Source organism: Apodemus sylvaticus, chromosome 1 (assembly GCF_947179515.1).
Source record: "Apodemus sylvaticus chromosome 1, mApoSyl1.1, whole genome shotgun sequence".
In the NCBI taxonomy this organism is placed as follows: Eukaryota; Metazoa; Chordata; class Mammalia; order Rodentia; family Muridae; genus Apodemus; species Apodemus sylvaticus.
Window position 1 is genome coordinate 63353892 of NC_067472.1, and position 15190 is coordinate 63369081.

The following is a 15190-nucleotide window of genomic DNA, read 5'->3' on the forward strand; positions in this document are numbered from 1 at the left end:
CTAGGAAGCGTTCATGGAAGTCCCAGGCAGGGAGCTGCAGGCTGGGGTGCAGTTGCACTCATCGATGTAGGTGTAGGTGTGCTGGATGACTGTACCATCGGGACACTGCATAGTTACAGCTGCATCGTGGACCTTGCTCTCCTGACAGCAGGTGCACTGGCGCTCCATGGTCTGCGCCTCCATGGAGTACCTGTGGACATGGGAGAGTGTTCGTCTTAGCTGTCGAATGATTCGTGGTCCTCTGTGAGCTCTTGACAGCTGCCTGACTGTACAGCATAGCTACTTCCTGTTCCCTTTCCATTCTGTCGATCCTGTTCAGATGCTCCCTCTGGACACCCACCCTAAGCCCTGAAGAGAGAACCTCTGACCATTTCTCCTGCCCTCTCTAACTACAGACTCTCAACCTTCCTGGACACTCTCTTCACAGCTGACCACGGCCCGGGGCCATCTAGGCCTAACAGAAGGATTTGATGTTACCTGCCCCACTAGACATAGTCAGATTCCTGCCCCTGAGCCCCCAGCCAAGCCCCTATTTTGTGCAGCTAAGCCAGCTTTGCCCTGGCTTGCATGAGAGATGGGACATATGCTTTGTGCAGAGAGCTGTGTGTGACCTTCTGACCCTGAGTAGGGGACAGTCCCTGTGAGATCCAAGGTGACAAGTAGCAACTAGTTCTGCTGTCCTCTCAGGGGAGGTAAGGCACCCACTCACTTGGACCTTCCAGAGCAGGAACCCTCGCAGAAGGTAATGTTGACCTCTGTCTCACAGCCCTTATGCCGCAAAATTGTTGAGTTCACGTGCACTTGACAGGTACTCGAGTCTGCAAAGTAGACAGGCCAGTGCAAAGACCCTAGACCCTTACTCAGAGCCCCTGGACCTGGCAAAGCTGACCCTCCATCGTGTCAATATTGACTGTCAGTTTGACAGGATCAGGAGTCATCTACGAGAAAAGCTCAGATTTTCTAGATTAAGTTAATTTATGAGAAAAGACCCACGCTGATTGTGTCAGGACCTCCGTGGGCTGGGGTCTCAGCCTGAATGGAAAGGAGAAAGCAGGCTGCACAGCAGCCTTCTTCCCTCCCTGCTTCCTGGCTGCGAACACCACCATCCACCTCTCCTCTTGTGGCCACGTCTCCCCACCATGGTGGTCCGGGCCATTCCAACCAGGAGCCAAACCAATCTGTCCTTCCTTTAAATGCCTCTGTCCTGTGTTTTGTCACAGCAGTGAGAGAAGTAACTGACACACCTTTGGTGGGTGACCCACCCCTTCTCTCATCCTGGGGCCCTGGTGGGATCTGCCACCCGGTGGGAGAAACTTGTATTGCTTTTGGTGGGAACTGGATGGAGCTGGAGGAGAGAGGCGATGTCTTCAACTTACCCTCTTTTTCACAGGAGTAACAGCAACCCGTTTTCCTTAGGGTTCCCTACAGAACCAAGAACAGAACAAGACTGGAGCAGAGTTGGGATAGGGGAACAAGCTGTGGAAACACACTCCTTGGGGCAGAGCCTTCCAGGGACATGATAAGGGTGGACCACCCAAAGTCAGGGCCTCCCAGGCACATACCGTACAGTTGGATACATCAGGGCAAGACGTGGGGATCGGGCTCAGCACGTGGACTCCATTCTCAGCCGAACAGTGGTATGCAGTGCAGTTGTCCACAGGGCTGTTCACCCAGGTCTCATTGGGCTGAAAAGCAAATCACACACGAGAGGTCCAGGCAGAGGTCCCCTGTGGTCCCCTGCCCTAGGGAAGGGCTCCCCCCACCGTCCCCCGTTACCTGTACCACATGGCCCTCTGCTGTGAGGCAGGCATTCTGCACACATTCCCCACAGCACTGCCCTGGCACCAGCGTGTACTTGAAGCCCTGTGGGAACAGGAGAGGGTCAGGTCTCTCTCTCTCTCTCTCTCTCTCTCTCTCTCTCTCTCTCTCTCTCTCTCTCTCTCTCTCTCTCGTGCATCCCAGCTGCCCTCCTGAGCACACACTTGGGGCTCTGGGCTTCCTTAACAGGATCTGCAGAAAGGTCTTGTCTTTGCTGTGTTCCCAGGTCTTGCAGCTTAGCTCTCCCTGTTTCTCTTTGTCGACTGCAGTGGTTCTCAACCTTCCTAACACTATAGCCTCTTAACACAGTTCCTCGTGTTGTAGTGACCCACCACAACAGTAAGTAGCAATTACTTCATTGCTACTTCATAACTATAACTTTGCTACTGTTATGAATCGTAATATAATCTGGTATACAGGATATGTGACTCCTGTGAAAATGTCGTTTGACCCTCAGAGTCATTGTGACCTACAGATTGAGAGCCATTTGTCTACTAGAACCATACCAGACCCGTTTCTAGTCAATTCATGGGCCTGCAGGTCCTGTCCTCTAGTCCTTTCCCTCCCACTATGTCTCCCATTGGAAAAGAACAAGACCTCAAACAGATGTCGAACTGGATGGAGCACTCTCAGTGATAGGCTGCCATGGGTAGCCTCTCGGGGTGTTTTCTGGGCCACAGGCTCACCTGGGGGCAAGAGGTGCTACAGTGCATCTCCTTACACTCCACTTTTGGTTCTTGGTTGTCCACAGAGAGGCAGGTGCATGTCTGGCAGGGACCCCCTGGGAAGGTTGTACCAACCTAGAGCAGAAGGGAAGAGTGACCCAGACGGCAAGGCGGATGTGGGTGAGCACATCAGGTCAGGACATGTAACTGCATCCAGGTAGAGCCCACAGGGCCCAGACATTTTCCCCGTAAGATATGATTGTTCCTCTAGTTGAACACAGGTACCCAGTGGGCAGGGAGAGCAGAAAGATGGGAGGCTCAGAAGCTGATCACTCAGATGTGATAGCCCCTCTTTCCACCGCTCTCTTTACAGACACACACACACACACACACACACACACACGCACACGCACACGCACACGCACACGTACACGCACACACACATGCATACACACACACGCGCGTGCACACACACACAATATCCTCATGTCCTATGTCTTAAGGGACCAAATCCTCACTTCAGATTTGCTATTCATGGCAAGAGTATCAAGACAAGACCAGGGACTGGGGGACAAGGGCTTCCCACCCACCCCTGCCATCCACCCCTCCTGGACTGAGCCCTTACCCCATAAATGGTGTCATTGTATGTACACAGCTTAGGTCCTGAAAGGAAAAGGGATTGTGTATACACTCTGGCAGCAGGGCACAAACCCTTGCTCCCCTGTGTCCCTGGACTCCATTGCAAGCAGTCCCAGTGCCCCGTCCCCCATGCTCTGCCCCTTCCTACTTACGGCAGGTGGAGTTGGGGCAGCAGCTGCCCTTCTCATTGGTCTGGACCAGCTCATACCCTGGCTCACACTTGGACAGACTCTTGGGGCAGGTGGTTGAATTGCAAACTGTAGAGAGGTAGCTTGGTCAGGACACCACCCATTTAGCCCTGCCCCATCTTCTTTTCTGGAAATATTGGCCTCTGGTGTCCTTTTCCCCTTGGGGCCTAGTGTGCTTTTTCTGGGTTTCAACAAATCCCCCCACTCTTTGACCCTCTTGGTCCTCACCAATTCTCTGCTTTTTCAGCTCAGACCAGAGATCACCAGCTTTATTTTTAGGTAAGAAGCTGAAGCATCTTGAGACCATCCCCCACCCCTCAAATGGCCCAGTGTAGCTAAGCTATAGTGTGACTCTTCTACGTCCCCAGCAGGTGCTCACCGCACAGTGTCTCAGGACAGCATGGATTGTCAGTGCTGGGCCAGGTCACAGTCACAAAGCCAGCTTCTGTGCACTGTGGGGGTTTATCCTGGCTCTCACACCTCACTGGCTCACACTGTACTGACACAGAGCCGGGGTCACACACACAGGCCTTACAGTTGCTGATCCAGTGTTCTCCAGGCTGAAACAGGCCAAATCAGGATCTCTGAAGGCTCCGAGGTCCGAAAGTCCCAGGCCTGTCTACCTGAACTCAACTCCAGGTCACAGTTTACCTCAATCAGGTTAGCTCTCTGCTGCTCAGAGTGGCAGCAAGAAGGATGCCCAGGAGCCCACATCAGCTAGCTGGGCCATGGAGACTTGGGTTCCCTCCTCCCTCCCTCCCTCCCTCCCTCCGTCCCTCCCTCCCTCCCTCCCTCCCTCCCTCCCTCCCTAACTCCCTCCCTCCTTCATGATCTTCTTTAACTTAAGCAGAGGCCAGCGAGCAGCAGCACTCACAAACTTGGGTAGCCCATCTGGTCCCACGCAGGCTGGAAAGAAATGAGCGAAGTTGTTACTGAAGATGCCTGGGTTCCGGGCCAGGCAGAGGAGATTATCAGCTGAGAGAACTGTGCTCTTAACTCTGGCTACCTGTACCCAAGCCAAGACCCCTATCTTTTCCCAGGACGCAACAGAAGGTCCTAGAGAATTCTGAGGGTGCCGGGTCCCTGGCGGCAGTAGTAAGATTAGATGTTGAGATTCTAGGTCTTATGTGGTGAAGGGAGGCAGGTTCTCTGACCAGTCCCAAGCAGCAAAGTTTACACAGAATGGTGTCAGGCTCACAGGAGGCCTTCACAGCCTCACCAGGATCTTCTCTCATACTAGTCAGGCAGAACAGGATCCTGGCCTGGCAGGTGAGGATGGACCGACCCTATGGAGGGCAGCGGAGGGGCAGCGTTTGTGAATGGTACTTACGACACTCTGACACACAGATGTCCATGCGTGAGTTGAAGAGGAGCTGATTGTCAGGGCAGAAGCAGCCCTCTGCCAGCATCCCGGTTGAAAGGTCCTGGGTCCTAATGTGAGGAGGAGCAGCAGGGCATGAGGTCAGATATCAGGTAGCACTTCCCAGAGCCAATGGTGAACATCCCAGGGAGTGCTGGGATGAAGGTGCCCACAGGTATCCACATTCCCTGTCTCTCAGACAGCACTCACCTGGGGCTGCAGGATGCTGGATGCAGGGGTCCACAAGGCCTGTACTCCTTAGTGGGTGGGCAGGCGAGGTCTGTGGGCACAGAGAGTGTCATCCAACAGGTTCAGAAGAACCAAGGAGGCTGGAGCCCTATGTTGAGTGCTTCCAACTTACCACACAGCCCTCCGGTGGCATTGCGCCAGTTGGTACATACACCCTGGGCCCGGCACAACGCTGCATAGGCCTCCAGGCTCTGACAGAGTGTGTCAGTAATATTGGCATTGCAGTGGTCACTGACACAGGTTCTGAAAAAGGCATCTGGGGAGACGAGCTTGTGGCACTCAGCGAAGACCCTATGACAGTGAGTGGTCAGGGCCGGGAGCTCCGCAGGGAGGCTGGCCAAGTGACCCACTGCCCAGGCCCACCACCCGAAAGGCCGACTCACTGGCTCAGCATCAGCTCACAGAGAGGTGCAGAGGGGCATGGGGTGGAGGTCAGTGGGCTGGACACCGGGGTCTGCGGGGTGGTGCTGGGGGAAGGGCTAGGCTGAGCGAAGCAGCCACTGCTACTGTTCTCTGGCACCAGCCAGTCTTTGGCCATGTCCTGGCAGTCAGAAGCTGTGGTGCCGTCAGGCCGGCGACAGTCGTCCGTCTGGCTGTTTGTGCAGGTACCTGGTGAGGAGGGCAGGGATTACATCAACTTCCGCCATTTCCCATAGACCTGTTCCTTCCCTCACTTATGGAAGCAGAATGAGCCAGGTCATGCCTACTCACCACACTGGCCCTCAGTATTGTTGCTGAAATATCTGTAGGGCAGCCATATCTGGAAGATGTCCCCATCAAAGGTGATGCTGGTGCCAATGGTGGAAATGTTGACACTCATTGTGGTGGCCCCACTCAAGGACACGGTCACGCCATTCTTACTGAAGCCTGACCGTATCCACATCTGGTCCCATATAATCTAAGGATGTCCAGAGGGAACCAATAGTCAGAGAGCCGGCTAGGCAGCATGCTACTTTGGGAGTTCCCCCTCCCAAACACCAGGGATGTCCCTACTGTCTCCTCAATCTAGAGCTAGGAGTTACTTCTCTGCCTAGGCCAGCTCCTACAGGCCATTTCTTCAGAGAGGAGCATGTTCTTGGCCCTCCGGGCTTTCCAACTCTGGCTATGCCACCCCATATCTAGACCTCCTGCTTGCAATGTGGTATGGGGCCTACCTATCACAAGACTCACCAGGCTCTCTTCTTTCCCACTGCTAGTGGTCGTGATGGTGAGGACAATCTCCATGGAGCTGTAGTACACACTGAGGGCGCGGGGACAGGAGGTGACATCTGTGGTAGCCCCACAGTAGTAGCTGTGGGCGAGGATGGTCAGGTTGCCATGGCGAGGGTTGATCTCTCTCATGAGCACCGAGGTACAGTTGTCCAGGAAAGAATAGGAGGTACCATCAAACGTCAGGTAGTGTGAGTGTCCCCATCCACTGCAGAAGCCTGTGGGAGACGACAGTTAGAGACTCGCTCCCCCATCCTGTTACCCAGTGCCAGCTCAGGAACTATTACCTCAGGGCAACAGTTGCCACATCGATAAAATAGGTGTCTCCCAAAATACATTTATTGTGAATATGATGTTGGTCTTAAAATGGGACCATTCTAGGCTGGAGAGATGGCTCAGTGGTTAAGAGCACTGACTGTTCTTCCAAAGGTCCTGAGTTCAAATCCCAGCAACCACATGCCCTCTGATGCCCTCTTCTGGAGTGTCTGAAGACAGCTACAGTGTACTTACATATAATAAATAAACCTTAAAAAATAATGGGATCATTCCAGACTACCTAGGTGTCCCTTGGACCTAATGACAGCGTACTTATAAATGACGGGTGGGGGAGAGAGAGAGAGAGAGAGAGAGAGAGAGAGAGAGAGAGAGAGAGAGAGAGAGAGAGAGAGAGAGAGAGAGAGAGAGCAGAAGGCCAGAAGAAGACAGAGGCAGAATAAAGTGCTGAAGTCACAAGCTAAGGACTCCTGCAGCCCTTAACATGGGGAGGTAGGAAGGATCCTCCCCAGCCTCCGTAGGGAGTGTGGCCTTGCTTAGTTCCATCTGACTCTGGCTTGGGGATGGGAGACCCTACGAGTTTGCAGTCCTAAGTTCCATGTTTGAGTCATTTATCACTCCAGAATGGAAGTTGCCACCCTGCCTCTTTCTCTGCTTACAGCCCCTGCCTATACCACATCCATGCTCGTAGCCTGCCTGTGCACTCGGCCTGCAGGCTAGCCCAGCAGTCCTGTGTGCTATCTGAGACTGGCAGCCACTGTGGGCAGATGCCTCGGTGCTGTCCCATCTTGCTGTGCTGTCCCATGCCTGCCCTCTGCTCACATTCACACTCGTAGTGGAAGTGGCAAGGCTCCTGGTCCCACACTTTGATGGGCAGGTGCTTGTTGACACAGGTGACATTGTCCACGGGCTCCGGCTCTAGGAGAATGATTTGATTGTTGCCCTGGCACCTGGCCACCGTGCAGTTCTCCAGCATCCAAGACTCATTCACCTGAGGGAGGAGATACACAGGGTGTTCACCCCGAGCTTGCCTGGAGACTCAAGCCCAGTTCCGTCTGCAGCTCTGGGTTCCTACACTTCTGAATGCCAGAAGGCAGCCAGTGTCTGCTGATCAAGACCCCAGAGCCTGTGCACCCCTCTCAAAAGGAGCTACCGGCAGGCAGGTCACTGAGACAGGCCCCAGGGCTGGGGTGCTGCTGAGAGTTTGCCATGGCTCAACCCAAAAGCAGTTGTCCCTGACAACCTGAACCCACACCACATTGAAGGGAGCTGGAGGGGGAAGGGAAGCTCACCTGCCGGGGAGGAATGGCATTGTCACAGCCAGGGAGCAGGGGAGACAGAGGTGCAGGGGTAGAGGGTATCGGAGGTGAAGAGGAGGGGCAGGTACCCTGGAAGCGGTCTACATCACAATACTGGTTGCAGATGGCATAGAATTGACAGCCAGCCCCGTCAGTCTTATTGTAGATGATATCCCCTGTGGGGGAAAGGGCACAAGAAAACATAGCACCTTCCAACTGAAGAGGCAGGCTAGGGCCAGGGGGTTGGAGGGAGGCATCTGGTCTGAGGGGGTAGCCTGAGGGAAAGGGAATCTTATTCAGAGGGCACAGGCTGAACTTTGTGCACACGAAAGGACTCATAGCTCCAAAAACTGACAAGGGACACAGGGGAGGGAGAACACAGACTTTCTACTCACCAGGTAGGAACAGCTGTCCAAACGCCTGACAGAAACAGGGTGATGGGGAAGATGTGTGACTGGAAAAGGAAGTAGGCCTGGGGGTAGTGAAGACGGAGGAAGAAGCAGTAGACACACTGAAGGTCACTTGGCTGCTGGGGGAAACTTTGGGGGTATGAGGGGTCCCTGAGGTTGTGGAGGGGGCCACAGTGGGGCCAGTGGTTAGAGGTGAAGTCTGGGTGGTCACCATTGCAGAGGTGTGAGTAGATACCAGGGAAGAGGAGGGGGGCGTGTTGGAACTAGAGAGGCCAGGGAAAGAAGTCATGGTATTCAAAGCCGGGGCAGTGTGAGAAGACAGGTGAGGGGAAGAAGGAACAGTGGACGTGGTGGTCATAGGTGGCGTGGTACAGTGGCTATAGTTGTCACAGCAGAGGAGGCGCACGTGGTAGTTGTCACAGTACTGCAAAGGTCCCGATTGGTTGATATTTTTGCATATCAGCCCAAATCGCACATCACACTGGACCACTTGCTCCAGAGTTTCCAGAGGCCTGTCTGGCTCCTTCTCTGAACGGCACTGGATGTCCTTGGGCTGATCACAGAAGATAAAGCCAACCTCACGAAACACTGCATAGACCTCAAAGTCCCCACCTCTGGGGCCAGGGTTAGGGAAGTCTGCGTCAAACCACTCTGTCCATTTGCAGCGAGGTGCACAGCCCGTGTCTGGAGATGTAGTCCATGTAGATGCTTGGGTGCTTGGCCCTGAAGAGCTAGCGGGGTGGTTAGTCTGAAAGGTGGACTCAGTGCTGGAGGACACTGAGGTTGTAAAGGGGACCAGGGGAGTCTGGGTAGACGAGAGCAGGGATGGCTTGGTGGTGCTGTGCGGGGTGTTAGGGCAGTGGCTGTAGTCATCACAGCATAGCACACGTATATTGTAGTTGAAGCACATTTTGAAATCATCTGTCTGGTCCTCATTTTTGCAGACCAGCCCCGTCTCCAGGTTGCAGCTTACTACTTGGCCAATCTTATCAATGCTCACTGCAGGGTAGTTCTCTGCCCGACACTCAATTTTCTCTGGTGCCTGGCACATCTTCTTCCCAGAGGCTCTGATGTTTTCATAGGTCTCCATGTCCCCTTTTACTGCTCCTGAGGTTGGTGAGTCTACATCAAACCATTCAGTCCACTTACACTTGGGCTGGCAGTTTGTTGTGCCCTGGGGGGTGGTGGCATTAGTCATGGTTACTGGTAAGGTGGATGTCATTGGTATACTGGTAGACGGGTCTTTTATGCCTGTGGTCAACTCTAGGCTGGTGGGTGGAGATTTGGAGGAGATGGTGCCAGCTGTACCCGGAAGTACACTTGTCCAGATTCCAGTTGATGAGGTTTGTTGTGTCGTCAAGCCAGGAGTCGACTGTAAGGTCTTGGGCAAGATCTTGGGTGTTGTGTGGATTGAGGAGACTCTTCCTGGGCTGCTGGTTTCTGTAACACTTGAAACATGTAGGGGACTTGTGCCATAGGATGTAACAGGGGTGGTTGTGTGGGTAGATCCTGTTAGACCTTTTGAGATACTTGTTGCTACTGTGGTGGAGGCCGAGTGAGGACTTGTCATAGTGTTGGGAAGAGGCTTAGGGCTCAGGGTCTGAATGGCAGTAGTTGCTGATTCCGTTACTGGGGCCGACCCTGCAGTGGTGGCAGTTCCTGTCACTGAGGCTGACCCTGCAGTGGTAGTAGTTCCCGTCACTGGGGCCGACCATGTAGTGGTGGCAGTTCCTGTCACTGGGGCTGACCCTGCAGTGGTGGCAGTTCCTGTCACTGGGGCAAACTCTGTAGTGGTGGCAGTTCCCGTCACTGGGGCTGACCCTGCAGTGGTGGCAGTTCCCGTCACTGGGGCTGACCCTGCAGTGGTGGCAGTTCCTGTCACTGGGGCTGACCCTGTAGTGGTAGTAGTTCCCGTCACTGGGGTCGACCATGTAGTGGTGGCAGTTCCCGTCACTGGGGCTGACCCTGTAGTGGTGGCAGTTCCCGTCACTGGGGCTGACCCTGCAGTGGTGGCAGTTCCCGTCACTGGGGCTGACCCTGCAGTGGTGGCAGTTCCTGTCACTGGGGCTGACCCTGTAGTGGTAGTAGTTCCCGTCACTGGGGTCGACCATGTAGTGGTGGCAGTTCCCGTCACTGGGGCTGACCCTGTAGTGGTGGCAGTTCCCGTCACTGGGGCTGACCCTGCAGTGGTGGCAGTTCCTGTCACTGGGGCTGACCCTGTAGTGGTAGTAGTTCCCGTCACTGGGGTCGACCATGTAGTGGTGGCAGTTCCCGTCACTGGGACTGACCCTGTAGTAGTAGTAGTTCCTGTCACTGGGGCTGACCCTGCAGTGGTGGCAGTTCCCGTCACTGGGGCTGACCCTGTAGTGGTAGTAGTTCCCGTCACTGGGACTGACCCTGCAGTGGTGGCAGTTCCCGTCACTGGGGCCGACCATGCAGTGGTAGCAGTTCCCGTCACTGGGGCTGACCCTGTAGTGGTAGTAGTTCCCGTCACTGGGGCCGACTGTGTAGTGGTGGTAGTTTCCGTCACTGGGGCTGACCCTGCAGTGGTGGCAGTTCCTGTCACTGGGGCTGACCCTGTAGTGGTAGTAGTTCCCGTCACTGGGGTTGACCATGTAGTGGTGGCAGTTCCCGTCACTGGGACTGACCCTGTAGTGGTAGTAGTTCCTGTCACTGGGGCTGACCCTGCAGTGGTGGCAGTTCCCGTCACTGGGGCCGACCATGCAGTGGTGGCAGTTCCCGTCACTGGGGCTGACCCTGTAGTGGTAGTAGTTCCCGTCACTGGGACTGACCCTGCAGTGGTGGCAGTTCCCGTCACTGGGGCCGACCATGCAGTGGTAGCAGTTCCCGTCACTGGGGCTGACCCTGTAGTGGTAGTAGTTCCCGTCACTGGGGCCGACTGTGTAGTGGTGGTAGTTTCTGTCACTGGGGCTGACCCTGCAGTAGTGGCAGTTCCCGTCACTGGGGCCGACCCTGTAGTGGTGGCAGTTCCTGTCACTGGGGCTGACCCTGCAGTGGTGGCAGTTCCTGTCACTGGGGCTGACCCTGCAGTGGTGGCAGTTCCTGTCACTGGGGCTGACCCTGTAGTGCTGGAAGTTCCCGTCACTGGGGCTGACCCTGCAGTGGTGGCAGTTCCCGTCACTGGGGCCAACCATGTAGTGGTGTCAGTTCCTGTTACTGGGATTGACCCTGCAGTGGTGGCAGTTCCTGTCACTGGGGCCGACCATGCAGTGGTAGTAGTTCCCATCACTGGGACCGACCCTGCAGTGGTGGCAGTTACTGTCACTGGGGCCGACTCTGCAGTGGTAGTAGTTCCTGTCACTGGGGCCGACCGTGCAGTGGTGGCAGTTCCCGTCACTGGGGCCAACTCTGGCGTGGTGGTAGGTCCCTGGCAGTGGCTAACACTACAACAGAGCACCTTGATTAGGTAGTTGTAGCACATCGGGAAAGCGCCTCCCTGGTCCTTGTTGTAGCACACCAGACCAAAGCTGAGATCACACTTCACTTTCTGTTGCAATTTGTCTACACCCTCTCCAGGGTAGTTCTGGGCCATACACATGATGTCCTGAGGCTTCTCACAGATTTTCTCTCCATTGGCCCTGATGTTGTCATATGTCTCGAAGTCTCCTCCACCGATGTCAGATGAAGGGTAATCTACATCAATCCACTTTGTCCACTGACATCGGGGTTGGCAGGTGGTGGCAGAGGTCTCAGGGCTGCTGACTGGCTGTGTGACAGTGCTGGGCCTTGAAGTGGACTGTGTGCTGGGTCCTGCTGTGGATCTGGCTGAGGGAACTCCAGGGAGCTCTGAGGTGGTCTTGGTATGTGGCCTTGAGGACAGGGTCTCAGTAACTGCTCTGGTCATGGAGGCAGCTATGGCTGGGTTTGTGGTCGTGCTTCTGGGAGGAGTATTGGAGGGTCCGGAAGTGGTCAGGGAGGTAGAGAAGTGTGACTTGCTGACCACACCCCCAGTTTTTGCTGTGGCTGAAGATGTTGTGATATGGGGCCTACTAGGCAACGTAGATCTGCTTTTGGAAATGTCATTGGTGATCAGTGTTTGAGGGTTCTTCGTTGTCATTGTGGTAGAAATGGGATGGATAGATCTGGTGCCTATGGTTGAAATGCTCGAAGGGAGGCTAGTCCACAACGTGGTTTTTGTTCTAGAGAGCTGTTTGCCAGTGGAGGTGGTTGGCATGGCAGTGCTCAGAACATTGGAGGAGGCTGTCCATGGACTTGTGCTTGGTTTACCTGAGTGTGGCTCTTTTGAGGTTTGGAGAAGGCTTGTGGGAGAAGCTGGAAGGGCAGAGAGACTCAAGACAGGGAAACTCCGAGTAGTCCTAGCTGTGGTCATGGAGGTTATCTTCTCTGTCTGAGGAGTAGAGGATCTACTTTGAGTTGTAAATGAAGTTGAGGGTTTTGGCTCTTCTGATGGCCACTTGCTCGTGGACATGGAGACTGTGCTGGGAGATCCAGGTGCTGATGTGGAGGTGGTAGACAATGGTCCAGTTGTCCTGATACAGTTGGCATCTTCCTCACAGCAGAGGACGCGGATATGGTAGTTGAAACAGGTTTGGTTGTCATCCTGCTTGCTGTTCCTACAGATGAGTCCAAAGTCCACATTACAAACCACCTCCTGGCCCAGCTGCTGGAAAGACATGCTGGGGAAGAGGACAGCCTCACACTCGATGTCCACGGGTTTCTTGCATATCTCGATACCTGTCTTGTTTTGAATATGATAGTAGGTCTCAATGTCTCCTCCAAACTGGCCAGGTTGGGGTTTGTCACTGTCCAGCCAGTCCGTCCACGTGCATTGAGATTTACAGCCTGTGGTCTCTGTGGTTGTCAGGACTGAGGAGAGACCAGTGGTTAGCAAGGAAGAGGTCTCCGTCTCTCTGGTTGTGGCTGTGGTTTCTCCAGGGGAAGAAAATGACTCTGTGGTGCTGGGGCTGATAGGCATGTTGGACACAGGCCAGGAAGTGTGTGTAACTGTCCCAGAAGTGGCAGTAGTGGCAGTTCCCTGGCAGTGGCTAACACTACAACAGAGCACTTTGATTAGGTAGTTGTAGCACATCGGGAAAGCGCCTCCCTGGTCCTTGTTGTAGCACACCAGACCAAAGCTGAGGTCACACTTCACTTTCTGTTCCAACTCGTACACGTTCACTCCGGGGTAGTTCTGTGCCATACATATGATGTCCTGAGGCTTCTCACAGATTTTCTCTCCATTGGCCCTGATGTTGTCATATGTCTCGAAGTCTCCTCCATCGATGTCAGACGAAGGGTAATCTATATCAATCCACTTTGTCCACTGACATCGGGGTTGGCAGGTGGTGGCAGAGGTCTCAGGGCTGCTGACTGGCTGTGTGACAGTGCTGGGCCTTGAAGTGGACTGTGTGCTGGGTCCTGCTGTGGATCTGGCTGAGGGAACTCCAGGGAGCTCTGAGGTGGTCTTGGTATGTGGCCTTGAGGACAGGGTCTCAGTAACTGCTCTGGTCATGGAGGCAGCTATGGCTGGGTTTGTGGTCGTGCTTCTGGGAGGAGTATTGGACGGTCCGGGAGTGGTCAGGGAGGTAGAGGTGGTTGTCATGCTGGACAGGGAAGTCCTTGAGGTTGTTGCTGAGAATGTATTGGTAGTGTGGGGACTTCTGGGAAGCAGGGAGTGTCCTTGAGAGGTGGACCTAGTAGTCACCACTGATGGGATGCCAGAGGATTCTAGACTCTTGGGATGCTGAGTGCTCACTGAGGTGACCGTGAGAGGAGTGGTGGGTGGGAATGACACACTTGTAGTTAGGGTCCCAAGGGGGGGCATTTCTGAAGCATCTACACTGGTGGTGAAGCCTGACACAGACCAGGTCTCAATTGAACTAGTGTTGGGAATAGGCTTGGAGGACAGGGTCTGGGTGGTGGAGGTGGCAGTTCCCGTCACTGGGGCCGACTCTGCAGTGGTGGTAGGTCCCTGGCAGTGGCTAACACTACAACAGAGCACCCTGATCATGTAGTTGTAGCACATCGGGAAAGTGCCTCCCTGGTCCTTGTTGTAGCACACCAGACCAAAGCTGAGGTCACACGTCACGTTCTGTTGCAATTTGTCCACGCTCACTCCGGGGTAGTTCTGGGCCATACACATGATGTCCTGAGGCTTCTCACAGATTTTCTCTCCATTGGCCCTGATGTTGTCATATGTCTCTAAGTCTCCTCCATCGATGTGAGACGAAGGGTAATCTATATCAATCCACCCTGTCCACTGACATTGGGGTTGGCAGGTTGTGGAGGAGGACTCAGGGCTGCTGACTGACTGTGTGACTGTGCTGGGCCTTGAAGTAGACCTGGTTTGTGAAGTGAATGCTGCTGTTGTCCGGGAGCTAAGCATTGTGTTCTCATTGGTCTCTTTAACTCCTGTAGTCCAGGTAGGGTTGGACAGGGGGAGGCTGCTGACTGAGTTTCTAGACAGCATAGGGGGTGAAGTCACTCTGCTATTTGAGGTAAATGGCACCGTTTGCCTTGAGCTGTGAAATTTATCCAGTGATGTCTCCTTCTGTTCTCTGGTCCAGGACTGTGATTCTGATGATACTATGTGAGTGGTAAGTGTAGGCAAAGAGGGTCTTTTACTGATGTCAGGCTGGGAGTGAGTGGTACTTACACCCAAGGTCAGAGAGGAGCCACAGGGCACATAATCACAACACAGAACCCTCAGCTCATAGTTGTGGCACAGTGGGGGACTCTGTTCACCATTGAAGCATGTCAGCCCAGAGGATGGGTCACAGCTGACCTTCTGACCCAGCTCCTCTAAGTCCACGCTGGGGAACTTCACTGCACGGCATTCGATACCAATGGGGGTTTGACACACCTGGTACCCTTTCTTCCTCAGGTTCTCAAATGTTTCAAAGTCACCACTTGACATGCCAGCCTCTGGATGGCTCTCGTCATACCAAATGGACCAGTGGCAGACCTCATGGACACACACAGTAGACACAGTGGGAGTGGAGCCTGTGCAGAAGTGATAAAAGGCCCTGCTCAGTCCCTTTGACCTCAGATGGCTCCACACCTTTACAAAAATTAAGACTTGAATCCAGGACCCGCCAGC

At 54.3% G+C, this 15190-nt stretch overlaps 1 protein-coding gene across 1 annotated transcript in view; it reads right to left on the bottom strand.

Moving 5' to 3' along the window:
• Positions 1 to 15190, bottom strand: part of Muc5b (mucin 5B, oligomeric mucus/gel-forming) — a 33301-nt gene continuing 18111 nt past the window's right edge. The window contains exons 31-52 of the mRNA XM_052172777.1: positions 11334 to 15093; positions 9884 to 11250; positions 9628 to 9786; positions 8095 to 9549; positions 7694 to 7875; positions 7224 to 7392; positions 6090 to 6346; positions 5631 to 5817; positions 5303 to 5528; positions 5032 to 5210; positions 4881 to 4950; positions 4641 to 4741; positions 4185 to 4216; positions 3690 to 3870; positions 3275 to 3379; positions 3109 to 3146; positions 2505 to 2618; positions 1777 to 1863; positions 1563 to 1685; positions 1377 to 1422; positions 710 to 818; positions 1 to 190 (exon numbers count right to left, since the gene is read on the bottom strand). Coding sequence (XP_052028737.1) covers positions 1 to 190; positions 710 to 818; positions 1377 to 1422; positions 1563 to 1685; positions 1777 to 1863; positions 2505 to 2618; positions 3109 to 3146; positions 3275 to 3379; positions 3690 to 3870; positions 4185 to 4216; positions 4641 to 4741; positions 4881 to 4950; positions 5032 to 5210; positions 5303 to 5528; positions 5631 to 5817; positions 6090 to 6346; positions 7224 to 7392; positions 7694 to 7875; positions 8095 to 9549; positions 9628 to 9786; positions 9884 to 11250; positions 11334 to 15093 — 9137 coding nt within the window. The remainder of the gene's footprint in view (positions 191 to 709; positions 819 to 1376; positions 1423 to 1562; positions 1686 to 1776; positions 1864 to 2504; positions 2619 to 3108; positions 3147 to 3274; positions 3380 to 3689; positions 3871 to 4184; positions 4217 to 4640; positions 4742 to 4880; positions 4951 to 5031; positions 5211 to 5302; positions 5529 to 5630; positions 5818 to 6089; positions 6347 to 7223; positions 7393 to 7693; positions 7876 to 8094; positions 9550 to 9627; positions 9787 to 9883; positions 11251 to 11333; positions 15094 to 15190) is intronic.